This window comes from Xenopus laevis, chromosome 2S (genome assembly GCF_017654675.1).
Source record: "Xenopus laevis strain J_2021 chromosome 2S, Xenopus_laevis_v10.1, whole genome shotgun sequence".
Taxonomy (NCBI): domain Eukaryota; kingdom Metazoa; phylum Chordata; class Amphibia; order Anura; family Pipidae; genus Xenopus; species Xenopus laevis.
The window spans coordinates 166,324,380-166,351,180 of NC_054374.1; the positions used below are offsets into that span (position 1 = coordinate 166,324,380).

The 26,801-nt window shown below is 43.1% G+C and overlaps 1 protein-coding gene across 2 annotated transcripts in view; it reads left to right on the forward strand.

The window, feature by feature from the left end:
* The first annotated feature begins 202 nt into the window (after nucleotides 1-202).
* Nucleotides 203-26,801, forward strand: part of arrb1.S (arrestin beta 1 S homeolog) — an 88,474-nt gene continuing 61,875 nt past the window's right edge. The window contains exon 1 of one of the 2 annotated variants that reach the window (XM_041583195.1): nucleotides 203-436. In XM_041583195.1, the coding sequence (XP_041439129.1) occupies nucleotides 417-436 (20 nt within the window). In that variant the 5' untranslated portion in view covers nucleotides 203-416. 2 annotated transcript variants of the gene reach the window in all.

Sequence of the window (26,801 nt, forward strand, 5' to 3'; positions counted from 1 at the left end):
CAAACTGACAGGCAGACAAAGTGACAGCTAGACAAACAGACAGGCAGACAAAGTGACAGCTAGACAAACTGACAGGCAGATAGAGTGACAACTAGACAAACTGACAGGCAGATAAAGTGACAGCTAGACAAACTGACAGGCAGATAAAGTGACAGCTAGACAAACTGACAGGCAGCGGGTGCAGCAGTAGGAGGAGAGCGTGTGAGAGACTAGTGAGGGAGGATCTGCAGCCGGTTCAGCCCCCCACCATCCAGTTCTACTGGAGAAGCAGCAGCAGCAGCACATTAATCCGGTCCCCTCCTCTCCCTAATCTCCCCGGGCTCTGCACAAAAGCACTCGCCTCTCTCGACCCCTGGCACTCCTGCACCTCCTGCACCTCCTGCCTGTCCTCCTGCATCTCCTGCCCCTCCTGCATTATGGGGGACAAAGGAACCAGGTCAGTCTCTTGCACCCCCTATGATTATTATTATTATTGCAGCCCTGGCACTGCTGGGGTTAACTACATTCTCTGTCCTGTAGCCACAGCCCCCCTGTCTTGTAATTCCTGGGGTAACTACAAATCCTTATTGTGTCTCCTGGGGCTGCTGGGCTCATGCCCACTATTGGGGTAACAGCATTGCATCTACTGTGTGTAACCTGAGGTTACTGGGCTTGTACCCCCTGACTGCCCTTGCCCACTCACCCTCATATCTGTTGGCAGCAGCTGGGATATTACAACTGACATTCTAAAGGCAAAATGCTTTGGAATTCAAGCTGTTGTGGAACTACAACTTCCAGTAGCTCCGCTGCCCTAGTGCCGGACACTTGGGGGCCAAAGCATCGCCCCTTTCCCTTCCTCTTCCCCAGCCCTGGACTCCAGGCAGGTCGTGGGCAGCAGATTCTATTGGGGGGATGTTGTTGTTGACATTAGAGAATGTGAGGAAGTCAGACTTGTTCTCACACTTCCCGACTGCTCCGGGGCCCACGGAATCTCTCAATATTGTGTCACCACCATTGGCTCCTGCTTTGCCAGATCCTTCCCTGTGTTTTCCAGCTGATCCCTAGAGATTCCCCTTATTCTGGTCATTAATATGATTATATGGGGAATGTGAAATTCACAATTGGGGCGAAGCTGCACTTTTATTTCCCTTGTTCCCTGGAGAGTGAAATCTGCTGATCCCCAATTGTCACCTTTAGGGTGGGACACACAGAACAAGTAGATGCTTTTTTTTCTTAAAGCAACGGTTGCTCCAAATATCCATTACTGAAATCTAAAGCAGAAGGATTTTTTTTTGTCTCCCCATCTGATAGGGCGGCCGCCAATACCATGTGACCTTAACTCTAAGCAAAATAACAATTTTCTTTCTACCTTTATTATTGTCTGCCCTTTAACCCAGCACGGCAACCTCCTAGCAACAAGAGGCCTAATTATTGATACTAATTGTTTTGCTCTTCTGGATTCAAGTGCAGAGTGAGTAGGGGCGCTGGACCCCAGAGCTAACTCTCTGCAACCACAACCCCCCCCCAAAATAGAGGAGTTTTAGAACCTCAAGGGAAAAACTGTGACGGACACACAGGCTTCCTCAAGATGTTGTGCAACTGCAGCTTTTTATAATGTTCTTCATTCTGGAATGTAAACTGTTATGTGGTTTCTATGGTGACTAATCTGAGGAAGCAGACGAGTGACAGGCTGGGAGATTAATAGGGAAAAGAAAGATAAGAAATAGAAAGTGATCAGACTGATGGGGACACTGGATTAGTATTGACCAAATAATGAGAATGAGGATCCAGCCTGTCTGTTCATCTCAATTCTGGTTGCTGGGGTCAGTGACCCTACGAAGCAGGGGGTCTTGTAAATTTCAGATTGTAACGAGGAAATAAAAATTAAATAAAATGGTCTTGTATTTTTGCATAAACCAAGATTAGTTTTTCCCTCTGTGAAGGTTCCCAGATTAAAGACCTAAATCAGCTTCTCCTACTATAGTGTGTAGATTCTGAGGATAAAAACCTTGGTAGCCTTCCCCTACTATAATATGTAGGTTCTGAGGATAAAGACCCGATTAGCCTTCCTCTACTATAGTGTGTCGATTCTGAGGATAAAGACCTGAGTAGTCTTCCCCTACTATAGTGTGTAGATTCTGAGGATAAAGACCCGAGTAGCCTTCCTCTACTATAGTGTGAAGTTTCTGAGGATAAAGACCTGAGTAGCCTTCCCCTACTATAATATGTAGGTTCTGAGGATAAAGACTTGAGTAGCCTTCCCCTAGTATAATATGTAGTTTCTGTCTGTTCATCTCAATTCTGGTTGCTGGGGTCAGTGACTCTACGAAGCAGGGGGTCTTTTAAATTTCAGATTGTAACGAGGAAATAAAAATGACATATAATGGTCTTGTATATTTGCATAAACCAAGATTTGTTTTTCCCTTTGTGAAGGTTCCCAGATTAAAGACCTAAATCAGCTTCTGAGGTTGTTTCTGAGGATAAAGACCTGAGTATCTTTCCTCTACTATAGGGTGTATGTTCTGCGGATAAAGACCTGAGTAGCCTTCCTCTGCTATAGTGTGTAGGTTCTGAAGATAAAGACCTGAGTAGCCTTCCTCTACTATAGTGTGTAGGTTCTGAAGATAAACACCTGAGTAGCCTTCCTCTACTATAGTGTGTAGGTTCTGAGGATAAAGAGCTGAGTAGCCTTCCCCTAGTATAGTAGGTTCTGAGGATAAAGACCCGAGTAGCCTTCCCCTACCATAGTGTGTAGGTTCTGAGGATAAAGACCTGAGTAGCCTTCCCCTAGTATAGTGTGTTCTGAGGATAAAGACCCGAGTAGCCTTCCCCTACTATAGTGTGTAGGTTCTGAGGATAAAGACCTGAGTAGTCTTCCCCTACTATAGTGTGTAGGTTCTGAGGATAAAGACCTGAGTAGCCTTCCCTTACTATAATATGTAGGTTCTGAGGATAAAGATCTGAGTAGTCTTCCCCTACTATAGTGTGTAGGTTCTGAGGATAAAGACTTGAGTAGCCTTCCCCTAGTATAATATGTAGTTTCTGTCTGTTGCTCTCAATTCTGGTTGCTGGGGTCAGTGACTCTAGGAAGCAGGAGGTCTTGTAAATTTCAGATTGTAACGAGGAAATAAAAATTAAATATAATGGTCTTGTATTTTTGCATAAACCAAGATTTGTTTTTCCCTCTGTGAAGGTTCCAAGATTAAGACCTAAATCGGCTTCCTTTACTATAGTGTGTAGGTTCTGAGGATAAAGACCCGATTAGCCTTCTCCTACTATAGTGTGTAGGTTCTGAGGATAAAGACCTGAGTAGTCCTACCCTACTATAGTGTGTAGGTTCTGAGGATAAAGACCTGAGTAGCCTTTTCCTTCTATAGTGTGAAGTTTCTGAGGATAAAGACCTGAGTAGCCTTCCCCTACTATAATATGTAGGTTCTGAGGATAAAGAACTGAGTAGCCTTCCACTACTATAATATGAAGGTTCTGAGGATAAAGACCTGAGTAGTCTTACCCTACTATAGTGTGTAGGTTCTGAGGCTAAAGACCAGAGTATCCTTCTCCTACTATAGTGTGTAGCTTCTGAGGTTAAAGACTTGAGTAGCCTTCCTCTACTATAGTGTGTAGGTTCTGAGGATAAAGACCCGATTAGCCTTCCCCTACTATAGTGTGTAGGTTCTGAGGATAAAGACCTGAGTAGTCTTGCCCTACTATAGTGTGTAGGTTCTGAGGATAAAGACCCGAGTAGCCTTCCCCTACTATAGTGTGAAGTTTCTGAGGATAAAGACCTTGAGTAGTCTTACCCTACTATAGTGTGTAGGTTCTGAGGATAAAGACCCGATTAGCCTTCTCCTACTATAGTGTGTAGGTTCTGAGGATAAAGACCTGAGTAGTCCTACCCTACTATAGTGTGTAGGTTCTGAGGATAAAGACCTGAGTAGCCTTCTCCTTCTATAGTGTGAAGTTTCTGAGGATAAAGACCTGAGTAGCCTTCCCCTACTATAATATGTAGGTTCTGAGGATAAAGGACTGAGTAGCCTTCCACTACTATAATATGAAGGTTCTGAGGATAAATACCTGAGTAGTCTTACCCTACTATAGTGTGTAGGTTCTGAGGCTAAAGACCAGAGTATCCTTCTCCTACTATAGTGTGTAGCTTCTGAGGTTAAAGACTTGAGTAGCCTTCCTCTACTATAGTGTGTTGGTTCTGAGGATAAAGACCCGATTAGCCTTCCCCTACTATAGTGTGTAGGTTCTGCGGATAAAGACCTGAGTAGTCTTACCCTACTATAGTGTGTAGGTTCTGAGGATAAAGACCCGAGTAGCCTTCCCCTACTATAGTGTGAAGTTTCTGAGGATAAAGACCTTGAGTAGTCTTTCCCTACTATAGTGTGTAGGTTCTGAGGATAAAGACCCGAGTAGCCTTCCCCTACTATAGTGTGAAGTTTCTGAGGATAAAGACCATGAGTAGCCTTCCCTTACTATAGTGTGTAGGTTCTGAGGCTGAAGACCAGAGTATCCTTCTCCTACTATAGTGTGTAGCTTCTGAGGTTAAAGACTTGAGTAGCCTTCCTCTACTATAGTGTGTAGGTTCTGAGGATAAAGACCCGATTAGCCTTCTCCTACTATAGTGTGTAGGTTCTGAGGATAAAGACCTGAGTAGTCCTACCCTACTATAGTGTGTAGGTTCTGAGGATAAAGACCTGAGTAGCCTTCTCCTTCTATAGTGTGAAGTTTCTGAGGATAAAGACCTGAGTAGCCTTCCCCTACTATAATATGTAGGTTCTGAGGATAAAGGACTGAGTAGCCTTCCACTACTATAATATGAAGGTTCTGAGGATAAATACCTGAGTAGTCTTACCCTACTATAGTGTGTAGGTTCTGAGGATAAAGACCTGAGTAGTCTTACCCTACTATAGTGTGTAGGTTCTGAGGATAAAGACCCGAGTAGCCTTCCCCTACTATAGTGTGAAGTTTCTGAGGATAAAGACCTTGAGTAGTCTTACCCTACTATAGTGTGTAGGTTCTGAGGATAAAGACCCGAGTAGCCTTCCCCTACTATAGTGTGAAGTTTCTGAGGATAAAGACCTTGAGTAGTCTTACCCTACTATAGTGTGAAGTTTCTGAGGATAAAGACCATGAGTAGCCTTCCCCTACTATAATATGTAGGTTTTGAGGATAAAGGCCTGAGTAGCCTTCCTCTACTATAGTGAGTAGGTTCTGAGGATAAAGACCAGCCGTTCTATACTATACTTATCCAGCTCATAATGCTGTTGGTGTGTGACCTGCAATGTTGCTCTTATGTATTTTCTCCATTTTCTCCTTTTACTCCTTGTTTTGGAATGTGTGACGTATTAAGAAGATGTCCTGCACTTTCAGTCTCGCCTACAACTGCCATTGTTTCTTAGGCTAAAGGAACACAAGCTTTATTATCACTTTCCTTCCGTTCTCATCCCCTAACTGAAAACCAAATGGGATTTATATTGTTTAGTGAGGCCCCATCATATACTGTAGTGGAACCATCGTATGTGATGAATCCAGTTATGTAACGATCATGTTAAATAGGGGCCACCCTGCTCCCTCCCACCCTCAGTCTGTCGCCCGTTTAATATTCTCCTCCCACACACAATGGCATTTCTATCACAGCTGCTGTTTCATTTGCCGAGTTACAAAGCAATTACTGACTGTGTCTCGGATTTGCAGAGAAGGAGGAAGTCAATATACAGGGAGGTCAAATACCTTCCGTTCCTCCCAGCAGAGAGATCTAAAGTACAAGTTATCTTTAAATAACAACTAGAGATCTGTTTGTTTAATGAAACTCATAACCAGAACGTGAGAATGAGAAATGAATGAACATTGGGAAGTTATTAGTATGGTTTGCAATCTCAGCAATCTGGTTGCTAGGATCCATATTCCCCTAGCAACCATGCACTGATTTGAAAAAGAGACTGGAATATGAATAGGAGAGGCCTGAATAGAAAGATGAGGAATAAAAAGTAACAATAACAATACATTTGTAGCCTTACAGAGCATTTGTTTTTTTAAATGGGGTCAGTGACCCCGCAAGACACAGAAGAAAGGCAAATATTTAAAAAACTAATGGAAAAATGAAGGCCAACGGAAAAGCTGCTTAGTGTTACCCATTTTTTAAAATACTAAAAGGGAACTTAAAGGTGAACCACCCCTTTAAACTGTCATCTGGTTTCTAGGGTCTCACACCTTAGCAACCATTCGGGTGGTTATTGACTCAATGAAAGACAAAAATAGAGTAAAGCCACTGGAGCTCTCAGTGCTGCACAGCCGCTGGGTTTGCCGTGGCCCTTTAAAGGAGAAGGGACGGCTAAAAGTAATTAAGCTTTATCAGAAAGGTCTATATAAATACACCAGTAAAGCCTCAAAGTAATGCTGCTCTGAGTCCTCTGTCAAACATCACATTTCTTTCCTTCTATTGTGTACTCATGGGCTTCTGTATCAGACTAACTGTTTTCTGCTTAAACCTCCAGGGCTAGGGCTTGAGCATGCTCAGTTTGCTCCTCTCTCCCTCCTTTAATCTGAGCCCCGAGCTATGAGTGAGCAGGGAGAGACTCAGGCAGGAAATGATGTCACACCAAGCTAATATGGCAGCTTATATCCTAAACAAACAGAGATCGTCTAGAGCTGTGTACTCAGGTATTGTAAAGCATTGTGCAGAATAAATATAGTGTTATAACTTGTACTATTGTGTCTAATCTATTGGCAATAAACTGCTTTGTTAGATTTCCTTCTCCTTTAAAGGAACACTGTCATGGAAAAACATGTTTTTTCCAAAACACATCAGTTAATAGTGCTGCTCCAGCAGAATTCTGCACTGAAATCCATTTCTCAAAAGAACAAACAGATTTTTTTATATTCAATTTTGAAATCTGACATGGGGCTAGACATATTGTCAGTTTCCCAGCTGCCCCCAGTCATGTGACTTGTGCCTGCACTTTAGGATGGAATTACTTTCTGGCAGGCTGTTATTTCTTCTATGTAATGTAACTGAATGTGTCTCAGTGGGACCTGGATTTTACTATTGAGTGTTGTTCTTAGATCTACCAGGCAGCTGTTATCTTGTGTTAGGGAGCTGCTATCTGGTTACCTTCCCATTGTTCTTTTGTTTGGCTGCTGGGGGGGAAAGGGAGGGGAATGATATCACTCCAACTTGCAGTACAGCAGTAAAGAGAGACTGAAGTTTATCGGAGCACAAGTCACATGACTGGGAGCAGCTGGGAAACTGACAAAATGTCTAGCCCCATGTCAGATTTCAAAATTGAATATTAAAAAATCTGTTTGCTCTTTTGAGAAATGGATTTCAGTGCAGAATTCTGCCGGAGCAGCACTATTAACTGATTCATTTTGAAAACATTTTTTTTCCCATGACAGTATCCCTTTAAGCATTTTACGGAATGGAATGTGTAACACTTACAAACATAACATTGAATCAGTTGCACCAACTCTGCGCGGTGTTGTAGTGAGTTACTCGCACAATGTTGCATTTGTGCTACACAATCATCAGTGACAGCAGCCCCAGGCCTAACCCAGCCGGCCAATAGTGCGGCTCCAGCCTTGCAAGTACAGGCCATTGGTTGCTCCAGCCCACAGCTGCCAGTAGGTGTTGGAACTGCTGAGAGTTGAAGTTGAACTAGAGCCTGTGTGCAGCTCTGCTTATTTATAGCAAGTGCAATCTCAGCCCCTGCAAGTATAAGTCATTCTGTACATAGATATTTTCACTGCCCTCCCCACCTGCACTGTGGTGCCGCACAACGAGCAATTATATACATGAAGTGACTGAACTGCTGCTCTGCAAGCGGAGGAAGAGTTAATGGCTGTGCAAATCTTTAGAATCCCGTGACCTTTATAAAGTGTGTTATTTACTATATGAACCATGTGCCTGTAGCCTGGGGGCCCTCCCCACGCCTGCGAGGAATCCCGACTATGGGCCCAGTGGGCAAATTTCATTAAAAAAGGGGGAAACAATAACGACATGAAGTAAATGCCACTCGGGCCTTGATATGTGGCAGTTTTTACACAACGATGTAACATCGGAGCTGCCATGCTGTTTTCCTTACACAATGCAGAGTGAGGCTGATTGTAATGAATTAGACATACGGTCTGAAATGCAGTGTAGGCAGCAGCGTTATGCCTATTATATATAATTATTATATTATATAGGAGCTGCTTGTAATCAGGGTTTCTATCAAACGGGTAAATGGGGTTTTGCAGTCAGGAGCCCAAAGATTCCTAAAAATGAACCCAGGGCCCTCCATCCAGAGGCCACTTTAGGGGGGGGGCACTAACATAGGAGTTTGGGGTCAGGATTAAACTGGGGTGTTGGGGCCACCTGGACAGCAACTTAAAGGGCCCTTGATGCATTAAATCCAACCTCGCACTGCTCCTCCGCTCCCCAGTCTGGAGCTGATTGGGGGAGTTGTGAGCCCACTGGGTTTTCCCCAACACTGTTTGGAGCCCAGTGATGGCTGATGGTAGCCCTGGCTCTAATCCTTGCAGCCCATTTCCTTGGCTGGACGTCTCCCAATAAGTAGCGCAGGGCTGAGTCCATGTAATGATTCTGTACAGTACAGCTGCATTCACGAGTCACATTGTTAGCGGTTGGGAGTTGTAGTTCAGTAATAGTTGTACTTCCTTGATTTGAACAAGACTTTATCAGTGATTCATGTTTATCATGAGACAAAACCTAAAGGGAACTATGTGCAGAATGAATTTACTTCCTTCGTTTTGTTTTCGGGAAACACCAAGGGCTCAGTTTCCCTTTGGTCACGTGACGGTCGTTTTCTCCTTCCTGTCCTGAGATTTGGGACATAGAGCAGAACCTTCAAAGGGATTGAGGTTCAACGTTACAAATCTATCCAGAGGTTTTGTTGGGTAAATTGAACTGGTTTTGCCTACATAGTTTCAGGAGTCAGAACCAGCAGTGCAGCGACTATAACCAAAGATACTGCTTTGAACAGACATTTACAAATACGTTTGTTATGAAACAAGGATTGTGAACAACAAGGTTCCTTTAGCCATAGAATTACTGATATACGCGGCCCATTTCTGCTTAGTAGGGATCTGCTTTATAGAATTGGAGCTGATAGAGGGGAGGATTCCAGACGGGATCACAATGTATCTGTATAAATCCAGCGCAGGTCTGTATAAGGGTCACTATTCCCTGTATGACATCAGCCAATCAGCTCGCCCCGTTGTCTCTGACATGTTGGATCCTGTACAAAAAAATATGAATGAAATATCAGTGATTTAAAGGAAAGTAGAAGAAAGTGAGCACCTGGGGGTTGAGGAAGGGATTAATATGCTGATTTAATAAAACATTATTGTCAGGAATCGAGGAAATTATTAACCTGTAGCAAATCATCATAATGTAATGAGAGAAGTCACAGAGCTCAGTGATTGGTGCATTATGGGGGCACGCAGACCAGAGAGGAACCTTTCTCTGCAATCTGATTGGCTACTGCTAAAGGACAAGTCAATGTGCCAATCCCTGTGGGCTCGTTGGATAGTCACCCCTCCTCCCAGCATGGCAGCAGACTGGAGATATAAAGCTGTGATTCAGGGTGGCATCTCCTACTGACTGAGGATATAGAGGTTGGGATCAGGGTGGCATCACCTACTGGCTGAGGATATAGAGGTTGGGATCAGGGTGGCATCACCTACTGGCTGAGGATATAGAGGTGGGAATTGGGGTGGCATCACCTACTGGCTGAGGATATAGAGGTTAGAATTGGGGTGGCATCACCTACTGGCTGAGGATATAGAGGTGGGCATTGGGGTGGCATCTTCTACTGGCTGAGGATATATAGGTGGGGATCATGGTGGCATCACCTACTGGCTGAGGATATAGAGGTGGGAATTGGGGTGGCACCTTCTTGTGGCTAAGGATAAAAAGCGGCATTTCCTACAGGCTGGAAATGTAAATCTGTGAGAGAGCAGGGCATGTGTGCCAGGCTGATAATAGAAAGCCGTGTAGAATCAGTGTGGCATTTCCTGCGAGTGGGTAACAGCTGCAGGGCCCCTGGAGATCTCTATATTCCAGTTCTAGTCACTGCCAGCTGAATATACTGTGCCAACTGAACTCGTACTAATGTTTCCCCCCCCCGCTCCCTGGCGCAGTGCCATGTTATTGGGGGAAGCCCCTGTCTCCTTGGTGGGTTTTACGTTTGCTGAACGTGTGCCAGGCAGCCGGTGCCCCCTCTGCTGTAGCCTCATGTCTCCCTATATCTCTCCCTGTATCCCGTGTGCCAGGGACGTGGGTGCCAATCTGTCATTTCTCACACATTCTCTCTGTCCTGCCATTGGCTACAAGGTTGGCAGCGCCACGAGTGCGACGTAGTGTAACCAGTTCATCACCACAAAGGCCAAGTTTGCATCAACAGAGGGACAACCACCCAAAAGCTGTTCTTCCATGAACTTTACATTGGCACCCTGGCATTTAATAGGGTGATTTAACCCCTATAAGCCCAGGGTCTGAGTTGTATGGTGCGGGGGATAGAGGGGCTTTAAGTCATAGGGTAATGGGGGGATATGAGTTCTATATCAGTGACAATGGGCAGTTAGAGGGGGGTTTATTGATCCCACACAGTGACAGTTATTTGTTCTAAGAGGAATTGAGGCTTGAGGTACGGGGCCCCCTGGGAGCCCTCCTGTCTGCTTGGCTGAATGATCACTTCCCACACTGGGGGCCCTCGGCCATACAATATTGATGTTCTGCCGGAAACCTCATAAATGGGCCCTCTCACTGGCGAATTCGTGGAATATCGCATCCTTAAAGGGGAAGTGCTCCTCTTTAATAAGGGCGATGTGCAGCGTGTTCATTTCATTAGTTCATTTCATTTCATTAAAAGCTACTGGGCGAGGGGGAGGGGGTGATTAATGTACAGACCAGTGAATAATGTGGGAATAATATAAGGAGGGCTCTATATCCGTTTCTATGAGAAAAACAGGTGCTTTCCCTTTAAGGGAAACTGTAGGTAGTTGGAGAGGGTTAAAAGTCAGTGAGAACCTGAGATTTGTAGTTCATCATCATTAAATAGCTGTGGGGCCCTAATTAAACAGCATTTAAAGTAGGAATGCACCGAATCCACTATTTTGGATTCAACGGAACCCCCGAATCCTTCGTGATAGATTCGGCCGAATACCGAACTGAATCCGAAATCTAATTTGCATATGCAAATTAGGGGTGGGAAAGGGGAAACTTTTTGTACTTCCTTGTTTTCTGACATAAAGTCAATCAATTTCCATCCCCTCCCCTAATTTGCATATGCAAATTAGGATTAGGTTCGGCCAGGCAGAAGGATTTGGCTGAATCCGAATCCTGCTGAAAAAGTCAGAATCCCGAACCGAATCCTGGATTGGGTGTATCCCTAATTTAAAGGGCCGACTTTGTGATCATTGTGGTCTAACGTCCAATTCAACTCCCTGCAGCCCTGGTAACGACACCTTCACTGACTTTCCTTAGAAGCAAAACATGTTGTTCTACATTCCCAGTCCTCATATCAGAACTTCCCTTGTAGAGAAGAAAAATCTCTCATTAAATCCTCTTAATTCATTTACAGCCTCAGATCCAAACACAACCCAGAAACTGAATCCACAACCAATGCCATTGGCTTTTTATTTAACAACACATTGTCATGTTTAGTATTACACTTAACTCCCAGCAATTCTCTGTGTTTATAAACATACTGTATGCAACTCCCTGTATAACTCAGCCTGCAGCCTTGTGTCTTTATATGGTCACAGAACAACCCCTCAGTGACTTCTAATATCCTTATCATTTACAGTAGGGGGTACATTATCCCTTATAATACATGAGTGATACTCAGAGTTCCCTGTATAACTCAGCCTGCAGCCTTGTGTCTTTATATGGTCACAGAACCCCTCAGTGACTTCTAATATCCTTATCATTTACAGTAGGGGGTACATTATCCCTTATAATACATGAGTGATACTCAGAGTTCCCTGTATAACTCAGCCTGCAGCCTTGTGCCTTTATATGGTCACAGAACAACCCCTCAGTGACTTCTAATATCCTTATCATTTACAGTAGGGGGTACATTATCCCTTATAATACATGAGTGATACTCAGAGTTCCCTGTATAACTCAGCCTGCAGCCTTGTGTCTTTATATGGTCACAGAACAACCCCTCAGTGACTTCTAATATCCTTATCATTTACAGTAGGGGGTACATTATCCCTTATAATACATGAGTGATACTCAGAGTTCCCTGTATAACTCAGCCTGCGGCCTTGTGCCTTTATATGGTCACAGAACAACCCCTCAGTGACTTCTAATATCCTTATCATTTACAGTAGGGGGTACATTATCCCTTATAATACATGAGTGATACTCAGAGTTCCCTGTATAACTCAGCCTGCAGCCTTGTGTCTTTATATGGTCACAGAACAACCCCTCCGTGACTTCTAATATCCTTATCATTTACAGTAGGGGGTACATCATCCCTTATAATACATGAGTGATACTCAGAGTTGCCTGTATAACTCAGCTTGCAGCCTTGTGCCTTTATATGGTCACAGAACAACCCCTCAGTGACGTCTAATATCCTTATCATTTACAGTAGGGGGTACATTATCCCTTATAATACATGAGTGATACTCAGAGTTCCCTGTATAACTCAGCCTGCAGCCTTGTGCCTTTATATGGTCACAGAACAACCCCTCAGTGACTTCTAATATCCTTATCATTTACAGTAGGGGGTACATTATCTCTTATAATACATGAGTGATACTCAGTTCTGGTATATTCGGAGCTGCAGGGTGTTGTGCCTGGATGTGTGTAGGCCCCAGTGTTCCAGGACTTTGCTGAGCTCAGATTCTCCAGGTCGTTCCCTCTACAAGTTAAAGGATCAGTAACTTCTCAAAAATAAGTTCTCACAATTGCCTGGAGTGGATCATTATCCCCCTAATGACAGGGGTTCAGCTGATGTCTCTGCAGTAAATGAGTGTCTTTAAAGGTCACACACACCTATAAGATCAGCTGTTCCCTCCTCCGCTGCATATTTGGGAATAAACAGCTTTTTTTTAACTAGAAACTCCTGTTTGCAGTGTTTGAGGTCTGTATGTTACTGCAAGAAAAACCACCCGCTGTCATCCCAGTATGACCCCGGCATGTGAACTCTCAGGGTTTATTAAAGGGCAACTCCACCCAAATTCCTTTTTTTTTTTGCGCAATGAAAGAAAATGGAATGCTGAAGCAATTTTCTCTTCCTCAGCTGGTTTTTGGTATGTTGTTTCAGCAATCAGAACCAGCTGTGCAGAGAATATAAACAGCTGGACAGATACTGCATTCAGTAGCAATTATGTGTTTAGGTTGAGTTCCCCTTTAAAGCAATTTTACAGGCAGGGTATAAATAAGAGATTATGTGACTCCCTCTTTGGGCAAAGGTTAAAGGAGAAGTTTCTTTTGAAAGGGGAAGTAATCTCCCAGTGCACCTCCCCTCCTACTTATGACACTCAAAGGAAAAGTAACCCACAGCGTTTCGATATCCTACTGTCTCCATCATTCTCTACTGACTCCATCTTGCCCTACTGTCTCCATCTTGCCCTACTGTCTCCATCTTCTCCTACTGTCTCCATTTTGTCCTACTGTCTCCATCTTGTCCTACTGTCTCCATCTTGCCCTACTGTTTCCATTTTGTCCTACTGTCTCCATCTTGCTCTGCTGTCTGCATCTTGCCCTACTGTCTCCATCTTGTCCTACTGTCTCCATCTTGCCCTACTGTTTCCATTTTGTCCTACTGTCTCCATCTTGCTCTGCTGTCTGCATTTTGCCCTACTGTCTCCATCTTGCCCTACTGTCTCCATCTTACCCTACTGTCTCCATCTTGTCCTACTGTCGCCATCTTGTCCTACTGTTTCCATTTTGTCCTACTGTCTCCATCTTGCTCTGCTGTCTGCATCTTACCCTACTGTCTCCATCTTGTCCTACTGTCTTCATCTTGTCCTACTGTCTTCATCTTGCTCTACTGTCTCCATCTTGTCCTACTGTCTCCATCTTGTCCTACTGTCTCCATCTTGCCCTACTGTTTCCATTTTGTCCTACTGTCTCCATCTTGCTCTGCTGTCTGCATTTTGCCCTACTGTCTCCATCTTGTCCTACTGTCTCCATCTTGTCCTACTGTCTCCATCTTGCCCTACTGTCTCCATCTTGTCCTACTGTCTCCATCTTGCCCTACTGTCTCCATATTCCCCTACTTTCTCCATCTTATTATACTGTCTCGATCATTCCCTACGGTCTCCATCTTTCCCATTGTCTTTATTTTTCTCTGTTGTCTCCATCTGGTCCTAGTGATGTCATTACGTGTGTATAAGTGGGTGCCTGTGGGTGAGAGGGGTGCTGGTCAGCATGGGGATGTATAGACATCTAAGTAGAAGTTGGTGGTTTTTACCCTGATATATTTCATATTAGTTATAAGAAATAAGAAAACGCACGGTATCTAGTGATCGACACTGTGGGTAATTAACTTCCTTGACCAAAAACATATTAAGCATAAAGCAAATTCAACCTTGTGAAATCACCAAAATAGAGATGTGGCCCAGGTGCTCCAGGCCCTCAGCTCAGGGGAGAGGACAATCCGTATACAAAGCGTAAATGTTGGTGTCGGACACACTGGTGACTCACGTATTGGTCAGAGCGAAGTATTTATTTTTTATCCATAAACTTCGGTCTGATCAATACGTGAGTTACCAGTGTGTCCGGCACCAACATTTACGCTTTGTAACTAATTAACTTCCTTGGCCTCAGTGGCCAAATGTTTTCACCATCACCCGAATTCTGTGTCCCCGGCCGGGTGCAACGTCAGTGCAGCACAATAAAGGGATAAAGAGACAATAAAACAAATGTTGTGAAGTGAAACACTGCGCGGCCAATACTCGGGGCTCATTAGACTCCAGTCTGACGTCAGCACTGACCTTAATTAGACTTCGGGGCTTTAAAGATTTAACAAAGGCAAATATCTGAGCCGCCACAACGTGCATTTAGCAACATGGAAATAAGCCAATTTATATAACGGAATCAGTTTGTTTCCCTCGAAGAGAGGAATTCTGTGTTAGTGACCCACAGGGAATAAGTGAGAGAATAACAGCTGCAAATGTCTCTATTCACCAACACATCGACTGACTCGTAACGTTTTCATCAACTCCCTGCACCCATCTGCTTAATAGCACCCCCATATGGACCAGAACATTCCTGCACCTTATATCTTCAGACTTGTGCAGAAAATTCCTTATATTATCTACAGGCGCCTGAATGACCATATAAAGGCACAAGGCTACAGGCTGAGTTATACAGGGAACTCTGAGTATCACTCATGTATTATAAGGGATAATGTACCCCCTACTGTAAATGATAAGGATATTAGAAGTCACTGAGGGGTTGTTCTGTGACCATATAAAGGCACAAGGCTGCAGGCTGAGTTATACAGGGAACTCTGAGTATCACTCATGTATTATAAGGGATAATGTACCCCCTACTGTAAATGATAAGGATATTAGAAGTCACTGAGGGGTTGTTCTATGACCATATAAAGGCACATGGCTGCAGGCTGAGTTATACAGGGAACTCTGAGTATCACTCATGTATTATAAGGGATAATGTACCCCCTACTGTAAATGATAAGGATATTAGAAGTCACTGAGGGGTTGTTCTGTGACCATATAAAGGCACAAGGCTGCAGGCTGAGTTATACAGGGAACTCTGAGTATCACTCATGTATTATAAGGGATAATGTACCCCCTACTGTAAATGATAAGGATATTAGAAGTCACTGAGGGGTTGTTCTGTGACCATATAAAGGCACAAGGCTGCAGGCTGAGTTATACAGGGAACTCTGAGTATCACTCATGTATTATAAGGGATAATGTACCCCCTACTGTAAATGATAAGGATATTAGAAGTCACTGAGGGGTTGTTCTGTGACCATATAAAGGCACAAGGCTGCAGGCTGAGTTATACAGGGAACTCTGAGTATCACTCATGTATTATAAGGGATAATGTACCCCCTACTGTAAATGATAAGGATATTAGAAGTCACCAAAGGATTCTCTAAGTTCCCTGTTATACAGAGAAATCTAAGTATGACTCATATAAAGGCAAATCGCCTACAGAGATATAATACTAAGACTATGTCAGCTGATCAAAATACTGCCTGTTGATTGGCTGTTAAATGTAAGACAACCCAACACATAGAGGTTTTCTATTTATTTTCATTTGGATTTAACACTTGCCAAGCCTGGTTGATAATAATAAGTCTCAGGTTCCCTGACGGGCGGTTTCCACATTTCAAGGCTCGATGGACGTGGGGAAATGAGACTGTAACAGACAGGAAAGAGATAAGGAAAGGGAGGAAGTAATGAATGAGCAGGAGATGGGGGTGTCATGGGAAGTCCTTGGGATTCTATAGGAACTGCCCTGCTCAGAGGGTGTCAACCCAAAAACACTTCCTAATATAAGTAAATATTGTTCTGTATATTGATACAATTAAATTTGATAATGTAGAATTCTCTGGGGACCTGTAGTCTGAAATCCTGTTATGGAACCCTTTGTGTCCCTCGAGAGTTTCCTTCCCGAAACCACTCAGTGTGTTTATTATGTGAGTTATTATGTGAGTAAAGGAGCCCATCTGATTGGTGGACTCGGCCCAAGCTTTGTGTCCCTTGGATCTTATTGCCTGGGAATGGGGATTCCGACAATTGTGTCGAGGGGAGTGAAGAATCCCATGGGGACGATAGAGGGGGATTGGCTGGTGTGGCCCTGAAGATGTTGTTAAACTGCAACTCCCAGGACCCCACAACCTTTGGGGGCTACAGGTAGAGTTGCCACCTGGCTGGTATTTTACAGGTCTGGCTGGTAAAAATGATGTTTGATCCCAATGTTATTAATAGGGAGAAAAGATAAATATATAGGAAGGTCAGTGATCCCAATGTTATTAATAGGGAATAAAGATAAATATATAGGAAGGTCAGTGATCCCAATGTTATTAATAGGGAATAAAGATAAATATATAGGAAGGTCAGTGATCCCAATGTTATTAATAGGGAATAAAGATAAATATATAGGAAGGTCAGTGATCCCAATGTTATTAATAGGTAATAAAGATAAATATATAGGAAGGTCAGTGATCCCAATGTTATTAATAGGGAATAAAGATAAATATATAGGAAGGTCAGTGATCCCAATGTTATTAATAGGGAATAAAGATAAATATATAGGAAGGTCAGTGATCCCAATGTTATTAATAGGGAATAAAGATAAATAAATAGGAAGGTCAGTGATCCCAATGTTATTAATAGGGAATAAAGATAAATATATAGGAAGGTCAGTGATCCCAATGTTATTAATAGGGAATAAAGATAAATATATAGGAAGGTCAGTGATCCCAATGTTATTAATAGGGAATAAAGATAAATATATAGGAAGGCCAGTGATCCCAATGTTATTAATAGGGAATAAAGATAAATAAATAGGAAGGTCAGTGATCCCAATGTTATTAATAGGGAATAAAGATAAATATATAGGAAGGTCGGTGATCCCAATGTTATTAATAGGGAATAAAGATAAATATATAGGAAGGTCAGTGATCCCAATGTTATTAATAGGGAATAAAGATAAATATATAGGAAGGTCAGTGATCCCAATGTTATTAATAGGGAATAAAGATAAATATATAGGAAGGCCGGTATTTTTTCCCAGTAAAGGTGGCAACCCTTGCTACAGGTGGCAGTTAGTGTGTTGAGTGCCAGTCTGTACATGGTGGGTACAAGAAACACAGTGTTGACTTTGTATGATTAGGGTCCCCAGTTTTGGGGATCTTTACAAGTGGCCCCTGACTTCTGAAAAAGGCTGCACATTATATTTATTGTTGGTGTCAGTCCATTCCTTAGAATTGAAGCCACAAAAGGGTCTGTATGTGGCCCCCATTTTGAGATACAGACACAGATCCCTGTGGCCCCGCAGGATAGGGCCAGTCCATTGTATTTGGGAGGGGGGATCTGTCTGCGTCCCCTGCCCTATTTCATCCATGCAGCTGCCTGTTGGGCGGATAGAGATAAATCTAATTAGTGAAGTTAAACAGAGAGGAATGGAATCCATTAACCAAAAATAACTCCTGTTTATTTGGAAGCAGAAAACAGAATTCCGTTGTCCTCTGGATTCATATCTGCTGGTTGCTTACACCAGAGCCCTGTCTTTTCATGGGAACTGCCATACAGCTTTCCTTGCTCATGTTTGATCAGGAAACCTGTCCCTCATAGCAGCCAAGGAGTAGAGAGCAGTTAGCTTTGCCTTTATAAGGCATCGGAGGTTATATTTGGAGCAATGGGATTTTATCAGCTTTATAATATATAATAACTGAACAACAAGGAACAACATGTCACCTGTGTATTATCCATTGTCTGCCCAGCGCCCTGATCTACTGCCCAAAGGGCATTGCTCCTCTCCTGCACTTTTATCATTGGCATCTCATTTATTTATTTATGTTACACAGATAGCTAGAATCTCAGCTGCCATAAAGCAGGAAGAACTGCTGCTTCCAATGGGGATTAACTGCTGAACTGGCCCCATTAATTAACTTCCAATAGCATGCCAACATAGGGAATGAGATTACAGAAAGAATTTACACCTTCCTGTGTCATTATTTTAACTCCCGTTATCAATCCCTTTCCTTGGTTGTCAAGGTAATTATTTCAAATATACCTATTTCTGCATCATGTTACATAATGAATTACGTTGCCAATATCTGTACTTTTCTGTACTAGCTGACAGTTTATTATTATCTGCACTTATTACATTGCATAACACTGTGTCACCAGCAAACATTACGGCACAACATAGCGCCAAAGTAAAGGTCATTAATGAATTCATTATATGGAATTGGATGGAGCACAAACCTTGAGTGGGAAACGTTCCACCAGTAACAATGCTCTGGTGTCTTTCCATCTGCCAGTTCAGTTGTTTATCCAGCAGTTGACAGATGGCATCTACACTGTACCATGCAGTGATTTACATTCAGCATCAGCGGCCGTGCATACATCTTTGTTTCACTGTTGCAATGCGTCCATTAATTGTTATTTATGATTCATTTATCTGAATTATATTTGTATCCTAAATTAATGTTATTGCCTGATCGCTCTTTTCAACACTTCCAGATAGATGTCAGACTTACAGGTCTCCAGTTTCTAGGCTGGGATCAAAGCCAGGGACCTCAGAGCTGATTTGCATTGGCAAGTCATGTGATGTCAGGGAAAACTGTCACTCACAGAGTAACAAATAGAGTGGATGGGGATACTTGTTAATAAAGGGGTTTTAAGTAGACTGATTTGGACTGATGATGAGAAGTTTAGTCTTCTAATGTTATACACCATACACATAAATCATGTGGAGAGGTCACCAAACCAGCTGGGTGATGTTTGGCCAATTTCACAATTGTTGGCTTGTCCCAACCCTTTGGGAGAGGACTGCACCAATGACTGATGTTTTCCCCAGCCTGATAGAAATCCAATTCTCATCCACATATCAGTTGGGAGGCTCTTGTTTTGACCCCATACAGAGACCAATAAGCAGTTAACCTGGTCCAAATATGGCCATCTTAAGTTTGCAAATTCTTATTTGTCAAGACTAGCGCAACAATAACAAGTGGAAATGTACATAAGACAAATACTAGATTCTCTGCAACAAAACATGAAACAGGTACTAGACCAAGTGGAACATCACATAAGAGCAAGACTAGACCATGTGCAACAATACACAAGACAGAAATAAGTCCAAGTGGAACATCACATAAGACCAAGACTAGACCATTGGTAACAATACACATGACAGAGACAAGGCCAAGTGGAACATCACATAAGACGTAGACTAGACCATGTGCAACAATACACAAGACAAAGACAAGGCCAACTGGAACATCACATAAGACTAGAGCAACAATAATTGCAACCAAGAAAAAAACAAGTGGAAATGTACATAAGACAAATACTAGATTATCTGCAACAAAACATGAAACTGGTACTAGACCAAGTGGAACATCACATAAGAGCAAGACTAGACCATGGGTAACAATACTTTAGGGGATAGAGAGACGGACTTCACCGGACACCATGATAACCACGTGGAAACCAACTTCATAAAATTAAATATGCTTTATTGAAACTCCGTTAAAATCACATGCGGGCAGGGGATGTGTGCTTGACGCGTTTCGTGACCTCTATGTCACTTCATCAACAATAATTGCAACCAAGAAAAAAACAAGTGGAAATGTACATAAGACAAATACTAGATTATCTGCAACAAAACATGAAACTGGTACTAGACCAAGTGGAACATCACATAAGAGCAAGACTAGACCATGTGCAACAATACACAAGACAGAGACAAGGTCAAGGGGAACATCACATAAGACCAAGACCCTGTGCAACAATACACTAAAAAAAAACAAGAGCAAGTACAACAGTACACAATATCTTGACAAGACTAAAGCCTTCAGTCCTATTACTACTGCTGTTGCTCAAAACTTGCCCAAAGCATGAATATATATTATTTAAAGCTCAGCTAAACTGAGTCTTAATGGAGGGGAAGTTTGGGAATGAAACAGAACAAACAGACTGTGGCGCAGCTCATATGATGGTGGCATCTGCAGAACAGCAACTGTGTTATAATAATGCTGTTGATTGCCAGCCATTAAGAACAACTTGACTGTTCCCCTGAATCACAGAAAAATACTCCTCTCTGCAATGCTTTATACTGCACAAGTTCCCCTTCACTTGATTTCATTAGCATATGCAAAGAGCTAATTAACTTCTTCTCATGCTATAAATAGCTGAAAAGGCCGCGCTCCCAGAGTTTGGGCCGAGACACAGAGTTACTGGGTGCCCTGCTCAGATCACAGTATGGAAGGGCTGGTAGGGTGCCGTCAAGGTTACGTGTAGGAGATGGAGATGCTGAATAGTAAAGCTCCATATTAACAGAACAAACAGGGGCTTTTGTGTTATTCGGTGCTTAAAGCCCCATCCATTTCTGAGCTTAACAAGGTCCACAAAGGCTGAAATCCCTGAAATATGGAAGGATTAGATGGAAAAATCTCCCATCTGAAAGGGAAAATATTGATTTTTATCATCATGAATCCATTTAGGTTTCAAAGCGGCCAGAAAGTAGCAACAGCCCTCAGCATTCTCTGCTGAAACACAAAGCACTTTTGGGATGTAATAAAACTTTATGATGTACTGTGAGTAGTGCAGCCATTTGGGGTTATTAAGAATTAAGAGAAATGTCCCTTGGGGGTGGGCCCTTACTATCAGTAGGTAAAGGTTACGGTTCTTGCTTGAAATGCTCAATGGAGGAATGACTTTGTCATCTGTTTGCTGCTCAAGAATTGAGTTCACTAACACTTGGCACAAATTGACTTGTGATGCTCTCACATAGGAAATACTGAAACGTAGGAGAACGACCCATTGACATGAATGGTACTCAGGTAGTACCCATCCTATGCAGGATTACTCTTTCTCTATGGTCTCCTCAACCTTCATGACTACTCCTACTTAACACTCTTTTCAGTCCCTTAATTTTACATGGCTGCTTATACTTCATAATCAAGTGTTGAGCCCCATTTTGCATGAAGACTCAATCCATACACTGTCCAACCCAATCCTATTTATGACTTGTCTTACTTCTTACTCTTTTCAGCCACATACTACACTTTTCCTCTTCTGCAAATATACAGTATGTGAACTTCCATACTCCAGCATCATATATGTCCAGCTTCATACTGAGCATGACCACTCTTTCTCTATCCAAGTTCTAGAAGTGCATGACCAGTTTGACGCCCTTCTCTACTCAAACCCTTCTAATGGGAGACTCTGCATTCTCAGTGAGCTCTCCAACTCTAAACTACTACATATACCATCCAATAGAGGCTTGAGCTACACTAATCTTACATTTACTCATGTTTGTCCAGCTGTCCATTAGTATTAACAATTCTCTATCCAGCTGAAGTTTGTCCATAGTTACTCTAACTCCTTGGCCCTTTGAATTCAACCTCAGCCTGCATATGACCATTCTTACTTCTGGCGAAGCATATATCGGCCATTGTATATATATATTGGCATGTCTGGGAGATATCATAAGGTGTGCTGTAGACTCCAATGAAACAGTGCCCCCAGCTGACAAATGATCATTATATATGGCTGAATGTTTTCTACATAGAACCATCTTATATACATGAAGGTTTCTCCTATTGTGCACATACTGTGCCTTTGTTATAGGGGCATTAGCAAGCATTGTATCAGGTTCCATGAGAATTTACTAGTCTCTGGGAAGGGAGTGTGACTGTGGGATAGCAGGTATAGTAGGGAGAGATGGTGTCTATAGTAACAGTGGATAATAGTCTCTGGGAAGAGAGTGTGACTGTGGGATAGCAGGTATAGTAGGGAGAGATGGTGCCTATAGTAACAGTGGGATAATAGTCTCTGGGAAGGGAGTGTGACTGTGGGATAGCAGGTATAGTAGGGAGAGATGGTGTCTATAGTAACAGTGGATAATAGTCTCTGGGAAGGGAGTGTGACTGTGGGATAGCAGGTATAGTAGGGAGAGATGTGTCTATAGTAACAGTGGATAATAGTCTCTGGGAAGGGAGTGTGACTGTGGGATAGCAGGTATAGTAGGGAGAGATGGTGTCTATCTATAGTAACAGTGGATAATAGTCTCTGGGAAGGGAGTGTAACTGTGGGATAGCAGGTATAGTAGGGAGAGATGGTGTCTATAGTAACAGTGGATAATAGTCTTTGGGAAGGGAGTGTGACTGTGGGATAGCAGGTATAGTAGGGAGAGATGGTGTCTATAGTAACAGTGGATAATAGTCTCTGGGAAGGGAGTGTGACTGTGGGATAGCAGGTATAGTAGGGAGAGATGGTGTCTATAGTAACAGTGGATAATAGTCTCTGGGAAGGAAGTGTGACTGTGGGATAGCAGGTATAGTAGGGAGAGATGTGCCTATAGTAACAGTGGATAATAGTCTCTGGGAAGGGAGTGTGACTGTGGGATAGCAGGTATAGTAGGGAGAGATGGTGTCTATAGTAACAGTGGATAATAGTCCTCTGGGAAGGGAGTGTGACTGTGGGATAGCAGGTATAGTAGGGAGAGATGGTGTCTATAGTAACAGTGGATAATAGTCTCTGGGAAGGGAGTGTGACTGTGGGATAGCAGGTATAGTAGGGAAAGATGGTGTCTATAGTAACAGTGGGATAATAGTCTCTGGGAAGGGAGTGTGACTGTGGGATAGCAGGTATAGTAGGGAAGAGATGGTGCCTATAGTAACAGTGGGATAATAGTTTCTGGGAAGGGAGTGTGACTGTGGGATAGCAGGTATAGTAGGGAGAGATGGTGCCTATAGTAACAGTGGATAATAGGTCTCTGGAAAGGGGAGTGTGACTGTGGGAAAGCAGGTATAGTAGGGAGAGATGGTGTCTATAGTAAACAGTGGATAATAGTCTCTGGGAAGGGAGTGTGACTGTGGCGATAGCAGGTATAGTAGGGAAAGATGGTGTCTATAGTAACAGTGGGATAATAGTCTCTGGAAGGGAGTGTGACTGTGGGATAGCAGGTATAGTAGGGAGAGATGGTGCCTATAGTAACAGTGGATAATAGTTTCTCTGGGAAGGGAGTGTGACTGTGGGATAGCAGGTATAGTAGGGAGAGATGGTGCTATAGTAACAGTGGATAATAGTCTCTGGAAAGGGAGTGTGACTGTGGGGAAAGCAGGTATAGTAGGGAGAGATGGTGTCTATAGTAACAGTGGATAATAGTCTCTGGGAAGGGAGTGTGACTGTGGGATAGCAGGTATAGTAGGGAAGATGGTGTCTATAGTAACAGTGGATAATAGTCCTCTGGGAAGGGAGTGTGACTGTGGGATAGCAGGTATAGTAGGGAAAGATGGTGTCCTATAGTAACAGTGGGATAATAGTCTCTGGGAAGGGAGTGTGACTGTGGGATAGCAGGTATAGTAGGGAGAGATGGTGCCTATAGTAACAGTGGGATAATAGTTTCTGGGAAGGGAGTGTGACTGTGGGATAGCAGGTATAGTAGGGAGAGATGGTGCCTATAGTAACAGTGGATAATAGTCTCTGGAAAGGGAGTGTGACTGTGGGAAAGCAGGTATAGTAGGGAGAGATGGTGTCTATAGTAACAGTGGATAATAGTCTCTGGGAAGGGAGTGTGACTGTGGGATAGCAGGTATAGTAGGGAGAGATGGTGTCTATAGTAACAGTGGATAATAGTCTCTGGGAAGGGAGTGTGACTGTGGGATAGCAGGTTAGTAGGGAGAGATGGTGTCTATAGTAACAGTGGATAATAGTCTCTGGGAAGGGAGTGTGACTGTGGGATAGCAGGTATAGTAGGGGAGAGATGGTGTCTATAGTAACAGTGGATAATAGTCTCTGGGAAGGGAGTGTGACTGTGAGATAGCAGGTATAGTAGGTGAAGATGTGCCTATAGTAACAGTGGGATAATAGTCTCTGGAAGGGAGTATGACTGTGGGATAGCAGGTATAGTAGGGAGAGATGGTGCCTATAGTAACAGTGGGATAATAGTCTCTGGGAAGGGAGTGTGACTGTGAGATAGCAGGTATAGTAGGGAGAGATGTGTCTATAGTAACAGTGGATAATAGTCTCTGGGAAGAGAGTGTGACTGTGGGATAACAGGTATAGTAGGGAGAGATGGTGCCTATAGTAACAGTGGATAATAGTCTCTGGGAAGGGAGTGTGACTGTGGGATAGCAGGTATAGTAGGGAGAGATGGTGTCTATAGTAACAGTGGATAATAGTCTCTGGGAAGGGAGTGTGACTGTGAGATAGCAGGTATAGTAGGGAGAGATGGTGCCTATAGTAACAGTGGATAATAGTCTCTGGGAAGGGAGTGTGACTGTGGGATAGCAGGTATAGTAGGGAGAGATGGTGCCTATAGTAACAGTGGATAATAGTCTCTGGGAAGAGAGTGTGACTGTGGGATAGCAGGTATAGTAGGGAGAGATGGTGTCTATAGTAACAGTGGGATAATAGTCTCTGGGAAGGAGTGTGACTGTGGGATAGCAGGTATAGTAGGGAGAGATGGTGTCTATAGTAACAGTGGATAATAGTCTCTGGGAAGGGAGTGTGACTGTGGGATAGCAGGTATAGTAGGGAGAGATGGTGTCTATAGTAACAGTGGGATAATAGTCTCTGGGAAGGGAGTGTGACTGTGGGATAGCAGGTATAGTAGGGAGAGATGGTGTCTATAGTAACAGTGGGATAATAGTCTCTGGGAAGGGAGTGTGACTGTGGGATAGCAGGTATAGTAGGGAGAGATGGTGTCTATAGTAACAGTGGATAATAGTCTCTGGGAAGGGAGTGTGACTGTGGGATAGCAGGTATAGTAGGGAGAGATGGTGTCTATAGTAACAGTGGATAATAGTCTCTGGGAAGGGAGTGTGACTGTGGGATAGCAGGTATAGTAGGGAGAGATGGTGTCTATAGTAACAATGGGATAATAGTCTCTGGGAAGGGAGTGTGACTGTGGGATAGCAGGTATAGTAGGGAGAGATGGTGCCTATAGTAACAGTGGATAATAGTCTCTGGGAAGGGAGTGTGACTGTGGGATAGCAGGTATAGTAGGGAGAGATGGTGCCTATAGTAACAGTTGGGGTAACAGAGAGAAATAGAGGACAATGGTTGCTTTCCCCAGACCCCAGCACAAGTAGTACAAGTATAAAGTACATATTTCGGGAGTGGGGACACAAACTAGAGGTAATTATCACTCCATATAACAGAGCAGCCTGGCTGATGCCTATAATTGCACTAAGTAGCTGCTATATATATATATATATATAATTGATAGAGTTTGTTTAGACAAGTCAGACAATTATGTGACAAAAGGGGATGAGGTTCCACACAAGGAATTTCTTATAACGACAGAGGGAAGAGAATAAAAGCCTGTGAGTGTTTCACACAAATGTTGGTGAATTCCGTGTGGAGCAGAGAACATTGTGTAACACACACAACTCAACAACATCGTCTACAATCCATATATGTCAAGTTAATTGCCAAGTCTGATGTAAATGACACAAAATAAAAGCTTTTACTCCTTAAGTGAATAATGCAGCTAATACACAGGCTATACAGTATATACAGGTTTATACAAGTCTATATACAGGACTATACACAGGGCTATACAAGGCAATATACAGGACTATACACTGGCTATACACAGGCAATATACAGGGATATACACTGGCTATACACAGGCAATATACAGGGATATACACTGGCTATACACAGGCAATATACAGGACTATACACTGGCTATACACAGGCAATATACAGGGATATACACTGGCTATATATAAGGTTATACCCTGGCTATACACAGGCAATATACAGGGTTATACACTGGCTATACACAGGCAATATACAGGGATATACACTGGCTATATATAAGGTTATACCCTGGCTATACACAGGCAATATACAGGGTTATACACTGGCTATACACAGGCAATATACAGGGTTATACACAGGGCTATACACAGGGCTATACACTATACCATTTGGTAGTCTCTATGAAGCCTGGCAGCCTACAGGAGACTCTGTTTGGCAGTACATCTGTTTTTTATACAGCCAAAACTTGCCTCCAAACCTGGAATTCAAAAATAAGCTCCTGCTTTCAGGCCACTGGGAGCAACATTCAAGGGGTCAGAGAGCAACATGTTACTCACGAGCCACTAGTTGGGGACCACTGGTCTACATCATTC